This window comes from Jaculus jaculus, chromosome 6, assembly GCF_020740685.1.
Source record: "Jaculus jaculus isolate mJacJac1 chromosome 6, mJacJac1.mat.Y.cur, whole genome shotgun sequence".
Taxonomy (NCBI): Eukaryota; Metazoa; Chordata; class Mammalia; order Rodentia; family Dipodidae; genus Jaculus; species Jaculus jaculus.
In genome coordinates, this window is record NC_059107.1 from 143,331,455 (window position 1) to 143,355,462 (window position 24,008).

The window sequence follows — 24,008 nt, forward strand, 5'->3', positions numbered from 1 at the left end:
GGCGAGCTGGGTGAGGCAGGAGGGGCTGGAGCTGGCTGCAGATGCTGCTGCTGGTCTCGGGACCCCTTGTGGGCTGGAGCCCACGTTTGCTTCTCCAGCTGCAGCCAGGGAAGGCGACAGGCTGTGCTCAGTGTGAGCGTGGCTGTCCAAGACAGCGGCCACAGGCTGCTGCAGAGCCTGTCGGCTTTTGGAAAGGGCTGGATTCCTAGCCAGCAGCCCCTCAGCCCCTCTCTCCTTTTTCTTTCTCCTCTCTCACTATCTTTTTTTTTTTTTTCTTTCTGGAGAGAGAGAGAGGAGAGGGTTGTCTCTTCTTGAAAGATCTTGTCTGGAGTTCACCTGCTTTTGGATTTTAAGTCGTTCCCTCCATGAGGACTGGCTTCCAAGTATTCTTCAAAGCAAACACAGTGTCCCCCACGCCGGAGATGAGAAGGGGTGAGAGTGTCTGAGACCGCCTGCTAACCGCTCTGAGCTGTGCCCTATTCAACATGCCTTTTAAAGCATTTGATACTTTCAAAGAAAAAATTTTGAAACCTGGGAAGGAAGGAGTGAAGAATGCCGTGGGAGATTCACTGGGGATCTTGCAAAGGTAAACTCTGTGCAAACCTCAGATTTATTTCTAAGTAGACTCACGCTGCCAACATGGGAGAGACGTTGAAGTGTATTTATAAATCCACATATTATTGAGGAAGAGCTGCAACTGGCTGCCTTCTAGAGCTTCTTTCAAAAAGAAGTTCGTGCCTGGGAACATCAAAAGCACTGGGGTTTTGTCAGCACCAGGAGAGGTGTGGGGAGTACTAGTTCAAATTAGGAAAGTACCTAGGCAAATCCTCTGTTCCTCAGAATTAGCAGTTACTGGTAGTGATATCACCTATGTCTTAATTATTATTGAACCAGAGAGATCTAGGGATGTAAAATCTTATATTCATTTAGAGGTAATGATGGAGCCATTCTTTAAGCTGAAATAAATTTCAGAGAAGTTCACTTGAGTTTTCATTACAAATGATAGTTAAATATTTGCAAATTTTAAGCTTTAAGTATAAAATAAAGTGGCTCTTGAGGGGGAAGGAGGGTACTACCATGTGTTATTATTTACAATCATGGAAGTGGTTAATAAAAAAAATAACTTAATTAAAAAATAAAGTGGCTCTTTAATGTATAATTTGCAAAAGGGATAGTTACAAGATAGTTGGAAGAAGGCACTAATTCCTTAACATAGAAAATCTCACATGTTAGCAGTGGGAAAATGTTAAGAACAATGAAAAAATTTGATGAGATTTTTGGTCCATGCCAAAAATAAATATTCTACAAGTAAAATATGTTGCTGTCGGCAGGGAAGTTTGCCATAAATGAATGAATTAATTTGACATTTCAATTTGTAAATTTTATGGACATAGTAAATGTTTTCTCAGGCTTTACAGATGAATTAATCAGTAGCCTTTATGTGTGAGGTAGAATGATTATTTTCTTTCTCTATTAAAAGAAGTGTGAAAATAGCCTTGATAAGCTTTTTCATGTTTGAATAATTATTTCTAATCCTGCTGAGTGAAAATGCCACCTGGCATCTCCTTTTAACTTTTCCACATTTTCTTAAGTTAAAAAGCATTTGCATTTAAAGGATTGTGTCTAGGTAAGCTACAGTTATTTCTGAGATTCTTCCCATTTCCTGTATTTTTTTTTTTTTTTTTTTTTTTGGTTTTTTGATGCAAGGTCTTACTCTAGTCCAGGCTGATCTGGAATTAACTATGTAGTTTCGGGGTGGCCTTGAACTCATGGTGATCCTCCTACCTCTACCTCCTGAGTGTTGGGATTAAAGGCATGTGCCACCACGCCCGGCTTTCCTGTATTTTTATAACATGCGTTTCTGTTGGTGTAGAATTGTTTCTTGTATCACTCCCGATAGGCAGTAATTTAATAAGTGAATACAGCCGGGTACCTTATTATTTTAGTAATTAACAATAAAAAGACTTCCATCAGCTCTGCTGAATTATTACGTACAGACGAACCGCAGTATAAACCAGCCAAATATAGAAGTGATTGTAGTAACATCTTTAACTGAGTGTTTTATCCTTCTGTTGATCACTCCCTAGGTAACACCTTATTACAGCAACATTTGTTTGATTATAAATGAAAAAAAAAAAAAAAACCCACAATAGCTTTATTGGCTTGTTCAAGTGATGACAAGGGAATCTGGCAAAATCAGCAATGAAAAAGAAATGTCTAAAACCCAGTTGAGCTAAGTGTTATCCCCTTGGCCAAGTCCATTCTTTTTATGATGTAAAATTTGTCCTCATGATTATGTACTGAGTTTCATCCATTAAAAGTGTAGGCATGTCTTTCCCATCTTATTACATAAAATAATGAATCATTTTCTTTTGAAACATTAATTGCCTTTCTGAAAGATTATTGCTTTCTTACTTAGGAGACCCTAAAAGCTTGTGTCACTGTGTGGAGGGGTAACCTGTATGAAGGGTTCTTCATTTACCAGTTCAGCTTGCTGATGTCTGTAATGAAATTAGTAACATCAGTCATCTTATGCAGTCTTAGCTCAGAGCTGAACTATAAGTTTAGGGCTCTTTGAACAGCTAGCAAATGCTTCGGGATGAGAATACATGAAATGAATATTATCTCTTCTGTAGTAATTTGAAAAAAAAAAAAGAGGCAGACTGGGACTTCTTTCAGTGGTCTCTGGGTCGAAGCTGTGGCAGAAATAGGATAAAAGGACACCAGTTGACCAGTGACCCAAGCTGCTCCTCAGTTCTAGTGGTCTTTGCAGCATAATTGTCCAGACCGGCTCTGCCACGAGCTTGCTGTTAATTACAAGTCCCTAAGATAATTTTATGCAAAGTGTCCTGTCTATAATGTGCCTGTCCAGCATATAATGGACCTTGTCTCCTTGTCATGTTGATTTTCACATAAAACCAGGTGACAGAATCCAATCTTAAAAAAAAAAAAAGATAAGAAACCACCCAGTTTTAGGCTTTGCAAGGTCACTGAGAAGGTGGAACTCTTGATTTTTAACTGATCAGGTGGTAGGAATCGTAGACACAGACCTCTTGTGTTTTAGACTGAGTGCATCATCTCAGTGGAATTCTCAAGAAGCCTTTTAAGGAGGGAGGGGTTTTCCTGGGCAGGGGAGTGTCAGCAGCCCTGGGAATCCTCTTAGAGTTCACGCATGGGGTTGATTACAGCCCAGCATCATTAGCCCTTCTGGAGGAAAGTTACTGGGGAGAAGCGGCTCAACGATTACTTAAGCTAAAGGTTCAGTAACGTTTTCGAGTGTAGGGAGACAGAAGACTCTGTCCCTGATTGTCTAGCCAATATCAGACTTTACAGGTGATGAAGAAGATATTAAACCTATTAATGAAAGCCCAGAAATTGACGTGCAGATCTGTTCAACTTCTGTGCCAGTCACCGTGACCTCTGCTTACTCATCCACAAAAAAGTAAGAATGCTAAACACACACTATGTTCCAGGCATTCTAAGTTTATTCAAACCTAATTAAAACCCCATGATGGGCTGGAGAGATGGCTTGGTGGTTAAGGCACTTGCCTGTGAAGCGTAAGGACCCAGGTCTGAGTCCCCTGAACCCACTTAAGTCAGATGCATATGGTGGTGTGTAGGTCTGGAGTTCGTTTGCAGTGGCTGGAGGCCCTAGTGGGCCCATTCTCTCTCTCTCTTACACACATAAATAAATAAATTAAATATTTTAGATGGGCATGGTGGTGCACGCCTTTAATCCCAGCACTCAGGAGGCAGAGGTAGGAGGATCACTGTGAGTTCAAGGCCACCCTGAGAATACATAGTGAATTCTAGGTTAGCCTGGGCTAGAGTGAGACTCTACCTTGAAAAACCAAAACTATAAAATATTTTTAAAAACTCGTGAGGAGGGATCATTACAACCATTTTGTACATGAGGAATTCAAGGCATAGAGAGGCTAAGTGAGTTGCCTGTGGTGACACAGCTTATGAACAGCACAGCTTGGATTTCAAACCAGAAGTTCTGTGTGTATATCCTGTTCTTCGCTTTTGTTTTCAACTGACACATAGTAATCGTGCATATTTAAGGCATGTGGCATGGTGATTTGATGCATTATACAATGTAATTATCAGATCCAAGTCATCAGCATTTCCATCTCCTTAAGCACACATCATTTCGTTGTATTCGGAAGCTTTGGACTCCTTTCTCCTGCTCTTCATTGGATTTGCAGTAAGTTGCTGTAAGCTACAGTTACCCCACTATACTGTGGAACCCTAGAATGTATTTCCTCTCTCCCCACTTGGTCTCCTTATCTGCAGTAGCTACTGGAAACCATGATTTTGCTCTCTTGTTCTGTGAAATCTATTCTCTCTCTCTCTCTCTCTCTCTTTTGTGGCACTGGGTATTGAATGTAGGGCCTCACACATGCTAGTGCACATCTTTACCAGGGGCTCAGAAGCATGCCAGGAACTGTGTCTTGTATGTTGGAAATTTCTCTGCTACAGATGCCTAGCTTTATTCCAGAATATATGCCATAGTCCTCCTTTTGGGTTTTGCTAGAAATCCCATGTGGTATGTTTCCTACACAGTCTCGTTTGGTATCAGAGAGGTGTTGGATAGCATGACCCTTGTGGCAAGATGGCTCTTATTGTAGCCTGGACCACTCTCTTGTTTTTTATCTCATTTAAAACTAGCAGCCTTTTATGTCTTGGACTAAGTGGCTTAGAACAGTGGTCCTGAGTATGGAATATGGCATCTCTAAAGCCCAACGAGGTCTACTAAGCACCATGCTTCCTTCTTAGTGGTAGAAAGTCCAAAGTGCATGACTTCCTTTACGTGGGAGGGAATGTTCCGACGTGCCCCAACCACCAAACACCTGTATGTGGTGGGCCTATAAATCTCTGTAGCTTTTATGCCTCTTTCTGGGGAGCATATGTTTTTTATGAGGCATCTAGAGTACCTGCTTAGAAGATTTATAAAGCATAACATCATCTATTGGCTATAATAGATCAATGTGATATTCTGTAGAAATTCGAGGGTCTTTCTGTGTTATGAGGGAGAGCAAGACCATGAATATATAATAAAATCCAAATGATGTCAATGCAGACTTCTAATTCTCTTTCCTAAAGGCCATGGAAAGCATGCTTATATCTGGAGGGACATGCTGTATGTCTGAGTTAGGTGTGGATTAGTCCTCTGTCATATACGGTGATACATTGATCTTTATTTTTAATAAGTCAGGCTGGTGAATTAAATGGAAGTATATTAAGGACTATTTCCTGTATCCTATTAGAAATAATCTCTGTCAGTCTGTATAATGTAATGCTCTTTTTTTTTGTTTGTTTGATTTATCATCCTATCCAGGAATGGAAGTTTCAAGGACTTCCATTTGCCTCATTACGTAAGTCAAGGAATTAATATAAGTGTTTTTCCAAATTCTAAGTATCTCCATCCTAATTATATATGAGGAAATGACCCCTGGGTAGGTTTATGGACGTATAAATCTATCATAAGATGGATGTGGGCCAGGAGTCCACTTAGAGCTTGAACTTCCTAACTCCCAGTCTAACAAGCGACCTGATAAGCTTAAGGACTGCACACACCAGTATCAACTTGACCAATATCGATCTGACAGTCCTCACTACCATTGCCACTCCAAGTCTGTGGTCCTTGCCTTTGCTTCCCCTGGCTTCAACTCTCCCAGGAAGTTTTTATCCTAATTGGCACCACGGTGGACCAGCACCTTGTATGGTAAGACCCACCTGCAGAGGGCAGTGCCTCCTGGGCTTCATAGTGGCACTCCAGCCCCTATGACCACTGTATTTAAAATAGTAAAAAGGATATTCCTCAGGCCTCCTAGGAATATAATTCGTGTGTGTGTGTGTGTGTGTGTGTGTGTGTTTTAAACATTTTTTTTTAAATATTTTTTTTGTTCATTTTTTTATTTATTTGAGAGCGACAGACACAGGGAGAAAGACAGATAGAGGGAGAGAGAGAGAATGGGCGCGCCAGGGCTTCCAGCCTCTGCAAACGAACTCCAGACGCGTGCGCCCCCTTGTGCATCTGGCTAACGTGGGACCTGGGGAACTGAGCCTCAAACCGGGGTCCTTAGGCTTCACAGGCAAGCGCTTAACCGCTAAGCCATCTCTCCAGCCCTTAAACATTTTTTTTGAAAGCTCTGTGTGTGTATGATGTGGTATATGTGTATATTTGTGTATGTGAGTCTGTGTATTTGCATATGTGCCACAGCGCATGTGGAAATCAGCTGTCTATTCTCACCTTCTTTGAGGCGGGGACTCTTGCACACCACTTGCTAGCCTATGGTTTTCTGGGGATTTTTGGCTCTGTACTTCCCATCTTGCTGTAGACTAGCTGGGGTTATAGACATATGCTACCACATCCAGCTTTGTGTGGGTTCTGGGGATCTGAAGCCAGGTTGTTGTGTTTTCATAGCAAGTGCTTTTATTATACCCACTGAGTCACGTCATCAGCCTCACCTGAAGGTTCCACAACCTTTCAAAACAGCACCACCATCTGGGGATCAAGCGTTCAAACACACAAGTCTGCAGGAGACATTTCACATCCAAACCATAGCAGTATGTGGTATTTCCCTTAATCCTCAAAACAGGCTTTAGAAGTGTGATTCCCCACATTTTACAGCTCAGAATCCCCTAACAAATCCTTACCAGAAGCCAGCAAGTGAATGGATTTTAAAAACTCATAAAATCACCAGTAAGTTCTGCTCACTTTGTGTGTGGCAGGGGGAGGGGGTGAGAGCATGTGTGCGCACAGGTTCGTGGAGGCCAGAAGACAACTTCCAGTCTTGTTCCTCAGGTACTGTGCCCCTTTTCTTTATCTTTCTTTCTTTCTTTTTTTTTTTGAAACAGGATTTCCTATTGGACAAGAACTCACCAAGAAGGTTAGACCGACTGGCTAATGAGTCCAACCTAGGGATCTGTCTCTGCCTCTCAAATCCTGGAATTCCAAGTGTGTGCTATCATGCCTGGCTTTTTTATTTATTTATTTATTTATTTATTTATTTATTTTGAGGTAGGGTTTTGCTCTAGCCCAGGCTGACTTGGAATAGCATATGATTTGGATGTGAAATGTCCCCTGCAGACTTGTGTGTTTGAACGCTTGGTCCCCAAATGATGGTGCTGTTTTGAAAGGTTGTGGAACCTTCAGGTGAGGCTGATGACGTGACTCAGTGGGTAAAATAAAAGCACTTGCTATGCAAGCATGACAACCTGGCTTCAGATCCCCGGAAACCACACAAAGCTGGATGTGGTAGCATATGTCTATAACCCCAGCTAGTCTACAGCAAGATGGGATGTACAGAGCTGAAAATGTAGTAGTCTCGGGGTAGCCTTGAACTCAAAGCAATCCTCCTATCTTTGCCTCCTAAGTGCTGGGATTAAAGGCATGTGCCACTGTGCCTGGCATGGCTTTTTAATTTAATTTTATTTTTTATTTTAACTTTGATTTTGGAGATGGAACTCAGGTCTCTCAGGTCCTTTGTTTGCAAGGCACTTTACTGACCTATCTTTCTAGTCCTCTGATCACTTCTGTGTGCAGAATGTTAATATTCTTACCTACGAAATGAAGAACCTTCTCTATAATTGGGTGGGAACTTCTGGAGTGTCAGTCAACAGTTTTGTAGGTGCCCAAGGGCTAGTTAGCATATTTTAAGCGATTGAACTGGGGGCGGGGTTGGGATGCTGACTGGTCAATTGTGTGTGAGAACAATGGGCAGAAACCTCCCCAGTATGGAAAGGGCTGACAGCCCACAGTCTGCAGCTTTCTATATTTGGAGAAGCAACAATGATGGATGTCACACTGGAAAGAATAGGGATTCTCTGATCTAAAAGACCAAACACAGGCAAACAGGGAGGGGGAAAAAAACCCACCCACATGGTGTGGATAGCTATTATGGATAATTAAAGTTCTCCATTTCTTAAGCAAGCAGTTCTTCTCCCTCCCTTCTTAGTCTTAACTAACCCCTCTGTCTAGCCCATCCTCCCTCTAAGGTTCATCTTGGGGCAGGAATGAACAGATTCTTACGGATTTCTAAAGGCTGTAAAGTCATGAGTGATGTATGGAGTTATTTACCAACTCAATTCATTTGAATGAGAATTGATTGTGTCTAGGCACTGTGCTGAGCACTGGGAATAAAGATGAGGAGATAGAGCTGGAGAGATGGCTTAGTGGTTAAATGCACTTGCTTGCAAAGCCTAACATCCTGGGTTTGATTCCCCAGTACCATATAAAGCTAGATGTACAACATGACACATGTATCTGGAGTTTGTTTGCAGTGAGGCTAGGCCATGGAATACCAATTCTCTCTCTCTCTTCCTGCTTGCAAATAAATAAATAAATAGATAGATAAATAAATAAAGAAATGTTTTTTTTTTTTTCAAAGATGAGGAGGGCTGGAGAGATGGGTTAGTGCTTAAGACAGTTGCCTGTAAAGCCAAAAGACCCAGGCTCGATTCCCCAGGACCCAGGCAAGCCAGACGCACAAGGTGGCACCTGAGCAGCTGGAGGCCCTGGCACACCCATTCTATCTGTCTCTCTCTCCAATAAATAAATAAAATATTTTTTTAAATATGAGGAGATGCTCCCACCTTCTCAGCATGCCTGCCAGGTGGGGAAAGTATTTATTCACTTGTGTATGCAAAATCAGAAATACTTATTACCTACTATGCTGAGAAGAACAAAATTTCTAACTCAATGTGATAAATGCTCTAACAGAGGAATGCATAAAACCCTTAAACCTATAAAACCCCAGGTGGCTCAAGGTGTGGCTCAGTGACAGAACATGGGCATAGCATGTCAGAAGCCTTCACGAAGACCAAAACCAAAACAAACCACTCGAAACGACACTAAGGGAATGGCAAGGATGGCACAAACTTTAACAGTTAGTCAATGCTTACTTATTTATTGCTGGTGATATTTTACACTGTGTAAAGTCTTTAACAACAGCTCTTTGACATACCGTGTTTATTGACAGACGAGGAAGTCTGAGATTCACAAAGACCAAGCCAGCTGCCTAAGCCACGTAGCTAGGGGCTAAGTGTCAGAGCTTGCAGTGACATGCAGGTTCTCACAGCTTGCCTATAAGAGAGAAATATCTCTCCAGGCTGGAGAGATGCTCAGTGGTTCAGTGAGATTTCTGTGTAGGCATGAGGGCCTGAGGGGGCCTGAAATGCCTGAGTTTAAATCTCCAGATCCCACGTAGAACAACTGGGCATGGTCACACATGCCTGTGACCTCAATCTCTTAGGGGAACAAAGACCTGGGAATTGCTGGAGTTGTTGGGGGTGTGGTTGGTGGAGGCAAGATCTGAGATCAGTAGTAGACTCTGACTCACACAAGACCTAAGAAAGGGCAGTGGCACGGGACACCCAACTTTCCACTCTGCCCATAAGTGCACCCAGTTGCAGACAAGCACATGGGTGCTGCAAGAGTCCTTACACTACACATGAATAACACACACACACACAGAGGCAAAAAATTATTTTTAACCCAATTTCTTAAAACTAGGCAAGTGTTCTCTCACTAAGCAATATCCCCAGTCTTCTCATTATTTTAATATTTTTAAAGCAAATCAAATCTGGTTTGAGCCCCCTCCATGATGGACATTCAATTTTTTTCAATTTCAGTGTCTCCTCCTGTTGCAACCAGGCTGGAAAATGACTCACAGACAACCAGGAGGTCCCCGTAGTTGGCCCACATATGCTCGTGATGCCATGGTCCCTTAAAGTGGTGGCTCAGCTGTCACACTGGGCAAGGGAAACTGGGCCCCAGGCCCCAGGCCCCTCCTCTTTGCTCTCATATCCAGGTCAGGCAGCCCTAGCTGTTGCTCCAAGAGCCCACACTTCCTTTAGTTGGGGACATCTACCCTTTTCTCATCACTCCCTCTCCTCCCATAGCATTGTGCTCTTTGCCTGGAAAGACTCAGGAAATCCTAGATGGTGCAGGCGCACAAGAGTGTGTTTGGGTTGGTTTGGGTGCTCTCAGAAGCAAATGGCAAGACAAGACTAGGTATGGAAGAGGTTTATGAAGAGTAAATGGGCAGGGGTGTCTGGGAGAGCATTTGAACCACATGCTTTCTAGGGAGAGAAAGAAAGAAAACAAGGACGTTTTGCCAAAACACTTTGCCTCTTGCAGGAGAGGGCCTGCCTATGTCCCTGCTGCACTCCGCTGCTAAAAGCTCTTTCACTTATCAGGTCTTTACTAAACCATTTCAGGCATCCATCGTTAACATCCCTATGACCCAGATATTATAATCAGCCCATTTTAGAGATGGGGACCCCTCATCCAGTTCATATGTTGATGTTCTCATTCCTAATCCTTAAGAATATGTTTGTGTTTGGAGACAGGGTCTTTTATTCTGTTTGTGAGGTCATTTGGAGAGGTCATACTCCAGTTGATTTCGAGCAGGAAAAAGCCAAATACCCAGAACGATACTCATCTGAGCCGTCAGTGGTGCTAACGAAGAAGATGACAAGAGCTTTTCAAATGCAGCCCTTTTCCCATGTGGACCTTCCTCTTTTTTCCTCTCTTGGTATACTTTTCCTTTTTGCTTAGAACACTTTCTTCCGCTCTCTAACACTGGCTTTTATGTTCTGTCCATTCTTCTTTTCACGTAGAAAAATCGATGGCACCCGTGAACAGGAAGACGACATTGAGCTGACTGAAGAGGGGCAGCCGGCGCGGGCATCCAGGCCACGCCCGCCGCCCTGTGACTGCAGCTGCTGTGGCATCCCTAAACGGTACATCATCGCCGTCATGAGCGGGCTGGGGTTCTGCATCTCCTTTGGGATTCGATGTAATCTTGGAGTTGCCATTGTGGAGATGGTCAACAACAGCACAGTATACGTGGACGGAAAACCAGAAATTCAGGTCAGTATCAACTCATGCCAGGAGCTGTTCATTCACCCAAATGACGAAAGTGTAGAGTGACAACCGTGTGCCGGGCTGTGAACAATGTGACAGGGTAGAACGGTGCTACGCTGGTGCTCATGGAGATGCACAGTAAGCAGCAGCTTGGGGTTCTAGTTGCTGTTTATGATCCTCAAGCCCATCTAGGAGAGGGTATAGCCCAGATTTTAATATTGTCAGAGGAGAGAGGGGAGGAGAGGGAGAGGGAGAGGGAGAAGAGAGCTGGATTAGACAGAGAAATTATTTTTTCCCCCCATGAACCAGGAAGCAGAATGTTTAAGTAAAAGGAACACTGTGACACTGGAGAAATTGCTCAGTGATTAAGGCACTTGATTACAAAGCCTGGTGGCCTGGGTTTGCTTCCCCAGTACCCACGGAGAGCCAAATGAACAAAGTGGTGCGTGTGTCTGGAGTTCGTTTGCAGTGGCAAGCAGGAGGCCCTGGCACGTCCATTCTCTCTCTCTCTCTCTCTCTCTCCCTCTCTCTCTCTCTGCAACTAATGAAATAAAAATATTTTAAAAACAAGAAGGGAACACTGTGTATGAAGGACTATAAGAGAGATAGACAGATGCACAGACACACTGTGCTGTATTTTATAAACTGAGATTTGAGACCCCCACTTTTCTTTTTCCTCTGCCCCTCCCTTCCTCTCTCTCTCTTCATCTCTTTTTCTTTCTTTCAAAAAGAAAGGGAGGGAGAGACAGAATGGCAATGCCAGAGCCTCTTGGTAGTGCAAACAAACTCCAGGCACATGTGTCTGGCTTTATGTGGGTACTCAAACCTGACCCAGCAGGCCTTGCAAGCCTGTATCTTTAACCATTGAGCCATCTCCCCAGCCCCAGCCTGCACATTTCTATGACATGAGCATCTTCGACATCTTGGTGAACTTTTTGCTAAACACAATGTTTTAAATTCTTTGCATGAAATACAAAGGACTATAAAGACAGACAACTAGTCGAGTGTGGTGGCACACACCTTTAATCCCAGCACTAGGGAGGCAGTGGTAGGAGGACTGCTGTGAGTTCGAGGCCACCCTGAGACTACACAGTGAATTCCAGGTTAGCCTGGGCTACAGTGAGACCCTACCTTGAAAAACCAAAAAAAAAAAAAGACAACTATATTAAAATTTAGATATAAAATATTTACAAATCAAATCTGTGATATAGAAACATATGGGCTTCTTTACTAACACACCAGATGACAAAATCCAGTGGTGGTGTGCCGGGGAAGTTGAGGTTCTGTGGTGCTTCCTGGAACCCCAAGCCCTGAGTTCATGTCTGCAAACTAACCAAAGAATTAGACTTTTAATTTTATTCAGATTTTATAAAAGAGTGTAGAAAGGAGAAGGCTGGGAGGTAAGGGGAGATAAAGGGGGGAGAAGAGAAGTATACCACGTGGAGCCCAAAAGCCCATGTGGGCCGCCTGTAGCTCATCAGTCCATGTGACCAAATATGGATCTGGGGAAAAAGGCGTGGAAAGAAAACAGAAAAGAAAGTTCGAGGAGCTCCTGCCATGTGGGGAGCTGGAGGAGATCAGGAACCCATGCAGAGTAAGGGCTCAGAGGCCCTCCTGGCTGGGCCTGGCCTGGGGAACATCTCACCCACAGCTGGAAGTTCCCAAGTGATCAGAGAGTGAGAACGCCTGCCCTCCCTTTGCAAAGGTAGTTATAACCTTAGGGTGGTGGGCTGTCTTTTGGCCTGGATGAACCACAGGGCCGGTTGGTCAGTTAGGGCTAGGGGTTGTCACAGGAAGAGATTAGCTCTGGCACTTGAACTTGACCAACCACAATGTTGAAATCCTATGAAAGACCTCCTTCCCAGGAGGGTCCTGCTTGTTTGTAGTAAAACAGGTCTCTAGGAAAACTAAGAGATTAAAAAAAAAAAATTAGATTATCTTTGGCTTTTAGCAAGTGCAAATTTTCCTGTCCTTTTTACCTTCAAGGGTCCAGTCACCCTAACTCTATCCTCCTTCAGTGGGTCTAAAAGTCACTGTAATTTTAAGTTTGAAGTATGAACAATAGTTTTGAATAGATTTGTGGCTTGTGGTACCTGTTTATTTTTGCAGAAAATGCTAAATTTCAGTCAGTAAAGATATTGATGTTTTTCTATACAAATTCACAGATACATAAGATTGTATCCATAGACTCTAGGATGGTCTCTGCCCAGTGGAAGGAGGCTGGATGAAAATGGGGGCCTCCCCTCAATTCAGAAGCTGTTACTGTTAGAAATAAACTCTGATGTGATTTAATAATACTGTTTTATGAGTCACTGGAAACATGAAATCTGCTTTACTTCTTAAACAAGAACTAATAAATTATTGAGGTTATGGAAGGGGAACAAAAAACCAAAAGGAAAGTGACAGTGTATGCCCATCCAACAAACGTCTGTTTCAATGAATTGAACACCTCCTGGAATGACTCCAGGGAAGGATCTGTCCATTTTCAGAGGGGTGAATCAGAGTTTTCTGGTACCTGCCTGTATTTGGGGAAGTGCTTAGATCAGAGTCCCAAACCAGTGCCTGGGAAGTCACGCTCTGCCAGCTGCGTGTGGAAGAAGATGCGGCATGGCGCCGGGTCTGTACCGTCTGCGTCCTGCGTGGCTCTGCAAGGCAAGGACACTTCCCGCGTGACGGGATGCTGGAATGGTCTTTCCCATGCCCCATCTACTCAAATCACCTGGCACAGTCTCTTGCCAAGTACTGGCTTGAAAAAAATTGATGTCAGTCTACTAAAAAAAAAAAAAGTCTCTAGTTGGCCTGCAAGCTGGCTTTCCTTTTTTTCTTACTGAGATTATTCTGCCGGAGGAAAATGGCACCATGGAGATTCTTTAGTCCCATTTTAATGCCACAGCTGAATTTGTCAAAAAAAAAAAAATCCTGTTTTTTTTTTTTTGGCGGGTGGCGGGGAGAGAATGAAGGGGATGAGACAGAGGTAGAAGTGCATTATTGCAGTTTTTAAATAAAGAATGATACATAGTAGTGAATTCTCAGATGTGTATCACATGCATTCTTTCAGCCTTTTGTGAGGAAGGCTTGCTGATTAAAACTTGTCTAGTGAGGTCCAAATGGAATGAGATGCTGTTTGCATTCATTTGTTGCTGAAAGGAAAGGCCTGGGTCAACAGTCTCTTTGAGGCATATAGAGAAGACAGCTTGGTAACAATGCCAGTGTGCCATTGTGACTCCTATGGTTTTACTCTCTGAAGTTTCAGAGGAATGGATTAGGTTCCAAACTATGCTTTATATCACTGTGGCCTCTAGAGCAGGATTTTAGGAGCCTGGTGTGGTGGCTCATGCCCAACACTCAGGAAGCTGAGGCGGGAGGATTGCAAGTTCAAGGCCAGTCTGAGATAAATAGCAGGACCCTATCTCAAAAAAAAAAAAAAAAAAAAAAAAAGGAGTTGTTGCCTCTCAGGGGCTCAAGCATAACTCCAGTTTATAGCAGGTCATTCCATTCCTCTTCTGTCCAAAGCTGAGCATGCCCAATGGGGTGTGACAAAGTACTCTAAATGGCTAGTATTTCTGTTTGTGTGCCTTGTTTTGTAGGGAAAAAAATAGATATTTTACACAGAGATATTTTGGAATCCTCCTTTTCAAGAAAGGGAGAGAAGGGAGAAACATGAAACAAATACAGGGCATGTGTTCTATAAGTGGTAGGAAGGGTAATTTTAGTTGGTGTGGGTAATTGCTTTTTAGTTTAGATTTTCTAGGTTATAGCTCAGTGGTAGGACATGTGCTTAGCATGCTCAAGGCCATGGGTCTAACCCCCAGCTTTGCTCTCCCAAATATGAGTTAAAACATGTAGAGCCCTTAGCGTGTTGTCTGGCATATGGTAAGCAATATATATGTACTTGTAATTATTTCTCATTGCCCTCAAGAGAACACCATGTGTTTTGTAAGGTTTAAACGATAGCCTTTAGAGTTGCTGGAGCCTACTTTCAAACTTGATGCTGATATTAGCTCTGGGGCTTTGAACATGCTACCCCAGTGTCTGGTTAAGGTTGGCTGGTTGCAGAGAGTAGAACCAGCTCGGGTTAACAATGGGATCAGTGCAAGTTGAAGGGGAATCCCATGAAGGCAGAGCACAGAAAGCAGGACTGTGGGACGCATGTGTAAGTCAGTGGCCTGGATAGGATGAGCCAGCCTGGGGGGAGATGGGACCCAGGATGTACTCCATCCAAGGAGGAGAAGGAGTCTATGTAACCCTTGCTGAGCCAGGAGCAGAGGCCCTGCTGGGAGTGCGGAGGTGAGGCTTTACCCTATGAGAACTAGAAAATTCTTTGCTAAGATGAGAGGGGTTGGGGACCCCAAGGGCTTTTTTTATTTTCTTCTCCAAGTCTCCTCCATTTCCCCAGGTTTCTCAGTAACCTGCTCTCTGTTTTTCACTCTGGCTTCTCCTTGCCTCCAGAGCTGAATCCCATGAGCCAATGGCTTGGTTCTCCTAATCTCAGTATGTAGCTAGCTGTGCTGGCATAATGGTTTATACTGGTTGTCAGTATTTTTTTTAAAAGAGAGAGAGAGAGAGAGAGAAAGAGAATTGGCATGCCAGGGCCTCCAGCCACTGCAATCGAACTCCAGACATGTGCACCATCTTGTGAGCCTGTGCGACCTTGCTCATCTTGTGCATCTGCCTTATGTGGGATCTGGAGAGTTGAAAATGGGTCTTTAGGCTTTGAAGGCAAGCACCTTAACCACTAAGCAATCTCTCCAGCCCTTGGTTATCAATTTGGCTGGATATAAAGTCACCTGTGAGGGATTATATAGATTAGATTAGTCTCTGTGCATATCTGTGAGGGGTTATCTTGATTAGGTTAATTAAGGTGGTTCATAAGATGGGTCTCATGAACCATTCTGTAGGCTGAGGTCCTAGACTATACAAGAGGGAGAGAGCCGGCTGGGCAGCAGCGTTCATCAGTCTCTGCTTCTTCACTGTGCTGAATGTGACAAGTTATTGTCAACTTCTGCCACCACGCATTCCCTACCATGATAACATGATAACCTGGAACTATGTGTAAGATGAAATTCAACCCTTCCTCCTTAAGCTGATTTGTTGTCTGGTATTGTGTCCCAGCGACAAGATGGTAAGTAATCCAGCTGGTCAGTGGGGACTAATCTTATAGACAGGGGAACAGAATGCTCATGGAGGAAGGGTAAACAGGGTGACAAGAATCATCATTTCTAGCAACTCTTTGTTAACCCTCAAGGCCCCAGTTATAACACGGGAAGAAAAGAACTGCTTGTAGTTCAAGTGAGATTATTTCTCTTCTTATATTAGTTCCCAAAGTCTGTCATTACCCCAAACTTGATGGCTTAGCACAAAAGAAATATATTCTCCCTTGGTTGAGGAGACCAGAAGTGGAGTGTTGGGGAAGTTAAGTTGGAGACTTGGCAGAGCCTCACAAGAGTCGTATGGCATCTCTAGTGGAGAGACCATCCTTAGCTCTGCCGCCAATGGCGCCAGAAGTTCTCATGTGTGCGACTGCATCACTCATGGCCTCTGTCCTCATGGTCCTGATTTCCTGGGTCTTCTCGTATCTCAGTGACACTTGTCACTAGACTCAGGATCCAGCTGGATAATTCAGGACATCTCCTTTCCAGATCCTGAAAAGATCCTTTTCTCCTAAAGGTCTTTGGGCTGCATGGGTTTCATGTGAATATCTTTTGAGTACTAATATTCTACCACCAAACCACATCCCCAGCCATTATTATTATTATTATTATTATTATTGTTGTTGTTGTTGTTTTTGAAGGTAGGGTTTTATTCTAGCCCAGACTGACCTGGAATTCACTACGTAGTCTCACAGTCTCCTTGAACTCACCATGATCCTCCTACTTCTGCCTCCCGAGTGCTGGGATTAAAGGCGTGTGCCACCACGCCCAGCCCCAGCCATTATTTTAGTTCTTATTTTGAGGCATTGCCTCACTTAGTTGCCCAAGGTGGACTTTGACTCACACTGTAGTCCAGGCAAGCCTTGAACATGACTCCCTGCCTTATTTACCTCACGGTGTGTTTTCTTTTCTCCTTAGCACACATCAGTGTTTACTGTGTCACTGTGTGTGTGTGTGTGTGTGTGTGTGTGTGTGTGTGTGTGTGTACACATATGTATATCTCTCTCCTTTCTCTCACTAGAAAGTGACTGTATGGGAGCCGGGACTCTTCAGTTCATTGCTACCGTTGCCATATCCCAAGAGATAGTTGCCAAATATGAAAGGAAGGACCCCTGGGCTGTGCTGTGGGGTTATCACCAGAAAATGGTGTTCAGTTCTCTCATAAACATGGCCTCATTGGATTTCTTGTTTCCAGACAGCGCAGTTTAACTGGGATCCAGAGACGGTGGGCCTTATCCATGGGTCTTTCTTCTGGGGTTATATTGTGACACAAATTCCAGGTGGCTTCATTTCAAACAAGTTTGCTGCTAACAGGTAAGACTGTGATGAGTATTGCCTCGGTCATGATATGGCTGCTCGCCTCTATAAAAATGCATATTCCTTCTCTATTCAGGGCTGCAGACTGGCAATAAACAGCAATTTAAGCAGGTGCAATGTACAGATATTGATCCCAAATTGTTTTGTTCTTAAAAGGGTCTGGATTATTTTAGTTTTTGAGGCAAACCCAGCAGACTGGCCTTTTTTTTTTTTTTTTTAAATTTGAGATAGAGTGGGAGTGAGAGTGAGTGAGTGAAAGAGAGAAAGAGAGAGAGAGAGAGAGAGAGAGAGAGAGAGAGAGGGAGAGAGAGGGACTGAGAAATGGCGTACCAGGGCCTCCAGGCACTGTAATCAAACTCCAGATGTGTGTGCTACTTAGTGTGCATGTGCGAACTTGCATACTTGTATCACCTTGCATCTGGCTTACGTGGGACCTAGAGAGTCGAACATGGGTCCTTAGGCTTCACAGACAACTGCCTTACCTGCTAAGCCATCTCCCTAGCCCTGGATTTACTTATTTATTTATTTGTACAGTCTCATTTAACTGATTCTGTGGTTACAAAGATGAGTTCTGAGCTTCTCTCTATGGGCCTTGGATTCCTCATCTGTGAAAATGAAGCATTGAATTAAGCTGTGTTTTAGACCAGTGGTCTTCTGTACTTGTATGTTATGTTAATACCGCCAGTATGATAGAGGGTATGTCTTTTATTTATTTTTTATTTTCTGTTTATTATTTTTATTTTTATTTATTTGAAAGCGACAGACAGAGAAAGAAAGAGGCAGATAGAGAGAGAGAAAGTACGCCACAGGGACTCCAGCCACTGCAAATGAACTCCAGATGCGTGCGCCCCTTTGTGCATCTGGCTAACGTGGGACCTGGGGAATTGAGCCTCGAACCGGGGTCCTTAGGCTTCACAGGCAAGCGCTTAAACACTAAGCCATCTCTCCAGCCTGGGTATGTCTTTTAGATGAGAAGATATGAGTACCAAGGTCCTGTAGATGGGAACATGTCTTAATACTATTTTTTAAAGTTTTATTTATTTTAGAGAGAAAGAGAGAGCGAGATGCAAAAATGGGCAGGTAGAAAGAGAGAGAGAATGGATGTGCCAGGGTCTCTAGTCACTGCAAACAAGCTCCAGACGTGTGTGCCCCCTTGTACATCTGGCTTACTAGGGCCCTGGGGAGTCAAACTTGGGTCCTTTGGCTTTGCAGGCAAGCACCTTAACGCTAAGCCATCTCTCCAACCCTTTTAATGGTCTTTAAGATTATTTGGTGGTAGTCTGGTTGTCACTAGAGGTATTTAAGCAGAAAAAGGTGACCACTTGGGGGAGCTGTTGTAGATGGTTCCATGTTCCAGAAAAGGAGTGAACCAAACGTCCAGATACTTTCCAGTATATTTCCTCATATGATATTACATAAATCACTTTCATGATGTACTTCATATTTTTAGCTCTTGAAATCAGCTTAGTGATTACCGATGACTACATTTTTTTTTTGGAAAAAGGGAGAAATAGAAGATAATCCAATAGAATAACAAGGAATTGAAATGTTCTGAATGCATTTGAAACTTGTCCCAGTTACATCTATGTGTATGAGTATAGACTAGGCTTTAGTATACAATATGTCTAAAGTATCAAGGTCAACAATTTTCAAAGTCACTACCATAATATCCAAATATGTATAAGAATTACTATCTTTTTGCATGTGTTTTCATGTTCGTGTGTGTGTCCCTGTGTGTGTGTGTGTGTGTGTGTGTAAGCCAGAGGACAACCTCTTGTGTCATTTGTCTCTGGCATTATCTACTTTTATTGAGACAGGGTTTCTCATTGGCCTAGAGCTTGCCCAGTAGGCCACATTGGCTACCCAGTGAGCCCCAGGCTTCCACCTGTCTCAGCGTCAGTGCTGTTATTACAAGTGTGTGTTAGACACCATGTCTGGCACTTTTACTGGGTTCTAGGGATTGAACTTGGGTCAACATGCTTTTAAGGCAATCATTTCACCAACTAAGCTATCTTCCTACCCCAGAATGACTATCTTCACCTATGTATTTGCCTAATTTGCATATTTTACTCCCTATTATTTATTATATTCTTTTTTAAAAAATAATCAGATAGTCTTCATTAATTGCTGCTTCAACCTGTGAGCTGAAACAATCATACGTAATAAGATCTTTCTAGTATGTAAGGAAAATGGAAGTAGCACTGACCTATGGGAGGAGGGTAGAGAATGATGCCTGCTCTGTATTTTTCCCCAGAGCTCTCTAGGCCTGGCAGGGAGGAGAGAGAGCAAGTGATGCTTGCGGGAAAGCAGGGAGTTGACAAGTTCACGCTCGTCTTGCACGTGGGTGGTCCCAGGCCACAAGCTGCCTGTTGGACCAAAAGTCAGGATTCCTGTCTGGTCTTCTGAGAGTAACATGGGAAGCAACAGAACACACTAATTACTCTCTGGCTACTATGTCAGATACCTGACCAGAAGCAGCTTGTGGAAAGGGTTAACTTTGACTTACGGTTTCAGGCATTGCAGACCATCGTGGCAGAGAAGGGCATGATAGCAGGAGCAGGAAGTCAGCTGGCCACATTGTGTCAGGAGTTACGAAGCAGAGTACAAACAGGAATTAGGGTTGGGCTGCCACCCCACCAGCCCAGACACCCACTTCCTCCAGCAAGGCTCCATCTCCTATAAGTTCCGTAATATTCCCGAACAGCACCATGAAATGGTTTGGATGAAATGTTCCCATATAGCCTCATGTATTTTGAACACTTGGTTCCTAGTTGGTGTCAGCTTGGGAGCTGGAGCCTTACTGGAAAGGGCGTGTCACTAAGGACCGACCTTGAGGTTGTTTAGTCCAGCCACTGGGTGTTCAGAGCTGGTTCACTCTTGTGGCTCCTGTCCTGCTGCTGTTATGTGGCAAGATGTAATGCCCAGCCTTTGCTCGGCCATGCTTTTCATGCCATGATGAAACTTCCTGTCAAAACTGTAAGCTGAAATAAACCCTTTCCTCCTCTAAGCTGCTTTTGGTCAGGCATTTTGTCCCATCAACAAGAAGCTGACTGCTCCAAAGGAACCTTAAACATGCAGAACTTAAGAAGATAGGGAAGTTCACATAGAAAGAACAAGGTTGAATGTGGTCTGTAGGAAATCCTACAACCTGCTAGGATATCATCCAGGTGGGATATCCCTATGCAATCATAAACATGCCCATGATTGGTCTATGGACTAGAAGTTGGGAATCAAAGCAGCCCAGGAGTCTACTGTGGGGCACACCAGATTCTAACACACTATTTTTATGAGTAAATCTTTTGTTTTTCCATCATGATTATTTGTGAACTGATGTCAGGCTGGTTGCTGATGTTTAATAGAAGTATTTCATTCATCATTGCTCTGCCCAATAACACAGCACTTTTGGTCCCCTAGGGTCTTTGGAGCTGCCATCTTTTTGACATCGACTTTGAACATGTTCATACCGTCTGCGGCCAGAGTTCACTATGGCTGTGTCCTGTGTGTCAGGATCTTGCAGGGTCTAGTGGAGGTAGGAGAGACACCTTATTTAAATGTCTCAGTATTACCCAGGAATGCATGGCCCTTTAGGAAGTTCAGCTTTTGAAGGAAATCCCTTCCCCAGTTTTTCTGTTGCCCACCTTTGCTGCTATTGCAGCTCCTTGGTGATTGGTATGAGCATGAATATTTTAATTAAAATTTTTTGTGTGGCTTCACATTTATACACAGCAAAGGGCCATTCATTCCATAAGCAGTTTCAGAGACAATCGATCCCAACCTCCTTCCTTTTACCAGACGATGAGACAGAAGCTCCAAACCTTCTTCACTTAGCAAGAGCTCTTTCCATGAGGAAGAGCAATTACATGCCTTTGCTAATCAATCTGGGAATGTCTAGCGGTATATTCTGGTAAGGAGATTTTTCTCCACAGAGCAAGAGGCAAGATTTAGAACCAGGTGGTAAATATATGGGCTTTGTGGCATCTATTACAACAACTCAATTCTATGGTTACAGCACAGAAGGAGGCCCCAACAACGTAGAAGCATAGCTGCGTTCAAATTTATACAATGAGAGTTGAATTTCATATGAGTTTGATGTGCCAGGAAACAGTATCTTCTTTTTTTCTTCCTTTTTTTTTTCTGTCCACTCTAACGTGTAAAAACCTTGCTGGCTATAGAAAAACACACGGTGGGTCAAACTGGGCCACTGCTTGTCAGCTTCTGATCCAGCGAGTCATTGCCCAGTCCCTGACATTCACCCCTCGCTTTGCTGCATCCATGTACGGCATGTGCTGTTACTCATTGTTTCTGCCTGGATGGATCCGCTTTAAAATCCACCCCATACCCCCCAAAAAATCAGTCTCTAAGCATGGTTCTTTTTGAAATCATGGGTTTGATATGGGGTTGCATTCTTTTTTGTCTAAAACATACATTTCGTGTGTCTATGTAAATATATACATATATAGGTAGTATAGCATTTTTAATTAATGATGAGCTATGACCAGTGGTGTAATTCTAGCTACTGAGGAAGCTGAGGCAGGAGGATCTCAAGTTCAAGGCCTATATAGGCCACAGAGTGGGTTCAAGGTGAGCCTAGGGAACTTAGCCAGGTTGTCTCAAATGAAAAATAATAAAGTGCTGAGGATATAGTAGTGATTGAATACTTGCCTAGCATGTGTAAGGCCCTAGGTTACATCCCCAGTAACACCACCACCAAACTAATCCAATCGAGGGACATATGTATGTCACACTGGGAAATACCAGTGTGGGGATCAAATGTGGCATTCATAGCTATGATCACTAAGTCCCTGAGTGACTATGAGCTTAGATTCTGTCTTGAAATGAGAGGATGAACTGAGTGATCATGGAAGGTTCTTCCTACACTGTTATTCTTAACAATGAATGAAGTACACATCTAAGCTTTCTTCCAGTTCCCCATCATCCTCATATTTTATTTTATTTATTTATTTGAGAGCAACAGACACAGAGAGAAATAGGCAGATAGAGAATGGGCACGCCAGGGCCTCCAGCCATTGCAAACGAACTCCAGATGCGTGTACCCCCTTGTGCATCTGGCTAACGTGGGTCCTGGGGAATCAAGCCTCGTACCAGGGTCCTTAGGCTTCACAGGCAAGTGCTTAACCACTAAGCCATCTCTCCAGTCTCGCTCCTCATATTTGGACTGTATTGGAGTTTCAGTATCAGTGCTATGAGTCAAAATAGGCAAGTTACGTGCTTTAGTGTCTGTTTTAATCTGTTTGTGCTCCTACAGCACAATGCCACGTCGTACAGAAGCTTATTTCTCATGGTTCTAGAGGCCAGCAAGGTCACGGTCCAAATACCAGTAGATTCAGTGTCTGGGGTGGGCCTGCTTCATGGTCCTACACAGTCACCTCCCTGTGTTCTCGTCCTGCAGAAAGGGCAAGGAGGCTGTCTGGGGCTTCTTACATAGGGGTATGAATCTCATTCCTGAGGCCTGCACCCTCACACCCGTGTTGCCTCCTCAAGCTCCCGTTCAAACACCATCACACTGGGGATTCTATTTTTGCATATATGGTGTTTTGTTTTGCAGCTTGAAGTGTAGCGGATTGACCTAGGGCCTCCTGCGTGCTAGACAAGTGCTCCTCTACTGAGCTATGTCCCCAGCAATTTCAGCATACAAATTTGGAAAGGAACATAAAATTTCAATCCATAGTGTGTATAAATTGTGCTTCATATTGCAGTTTAATGTGAAGAAATGGCTGTCATGTTTCAAAGAGAAAGAGTAATTGAAGTCAAGTTTCATCACTGTCTTTTGCTTTTTTGAGACGAGGCAGTCTCATGTATGTAGCTCAAGCTCGCCTCAAACTTGCTATGTAGGTGAGGACAACCTTGAACTTCTGATCCTCCAAACTGCCTCTACCAAAAGTGCTAGGATGCCCTGCAGCTGCCATCCTGTGCAGCTAGTCGTCGTTCTTTGACTCTCCTTTCAGGGGGTGACCTACCCTGCCTGCCATGGCATGTGGAGCAAGTGGGCGCCACCTTTGGAGAGAAGCCGGCTGGCCACAATGTCTTTCTGCGGTAAGCTTCTCAGCACCTGGACAAGATTCATTTCGGAATTCTTTGGGTTTCAGATAGCTGGATGTTCTACCAAGACCTTTAAAAATAATTCATTTTTTTTTTTCACATAGCAGAATTCCAGAGGTGAGTGGCTATTGTTGATTCTGCAGCTCACTGAGCCATCAAGGGCTACTTACTTTCTGCTGTTCAGGCCTTAGTGATAGCATTCTACTCTGGTGTTTACTCCGTCTGACCCTTTCATCAGGAAAGCAAAAGATTTCTCAATGTCCACCCCCCACTCCTGCTTTCTGCTCCACAACCACAACTAGGCTTCAGTTTATGTTCCCTTAGCCCCAACTGCGTCATGTCTTTCTAACTGCAGAGACAGTTAGGATGGCAAGTACTTAGCTTTTCCAGCCTCTGTAGTAGAAAAAGACAGCAGATAGTGTGTTCTAAGTGGTTGTTGGATTAGCAAACTAAGGATATTTTCCAGGGACCAAAATGGAAGAGATGGGATTATCGAGCTCCTCCTTCTCTCCTTGATTTTGACATCAAACGTAAAGTGCGATGCTTATGCAACGTTGCACAGATGCTATCACAGAGCCGGGATGAAACCATTTGACTCTTTTTAT

At 43.5% G+C, this 24,008-nt stretch overlaps 1 protein-coding gene across 2 annotated transcripts in view; it reads left to right on the plus strand.

The window, feature by feature from the left end:
- Nucleotides 1–427: 427 nt before the first annotated feature.
- Slc17a8 (solute carrier family 17 member 8) overlaps nucleotides 428–24,008 on the plus strand; it is a 47,031-nt gene continuing 23,450 nt past the window's right edge. For both annotated transcript variants that reach the window (XM_045153126.1, XM_045153127.1), the window contains exons 1-5: nucleotides 428–586; nucleotides 10,630–10,882; nucleotides 17,222–17,340; nucleotides 20,758–20,872; nucleotides 23,310–23,397. In XM_045153126.1, the coding sequence (XP_045009061.1) occupies nucleotides 486–586; nucleotides 10,630–10,882; nucleotides 17,222–17,340; nucleotides 20,758–20,872; nucleotides 23,310–23,397 (676 nt within the window). In that variant the 5' untranslated portion in view covers nucleotides 428–485. The remainder of the gene's footprint in view (nucleotides 587–10,629; nucleotides 10,883–17,221; nucleotides 17,341–20,757; nucleotides 20,873–23,309; nucleotides 23,398–24,008) is intronic.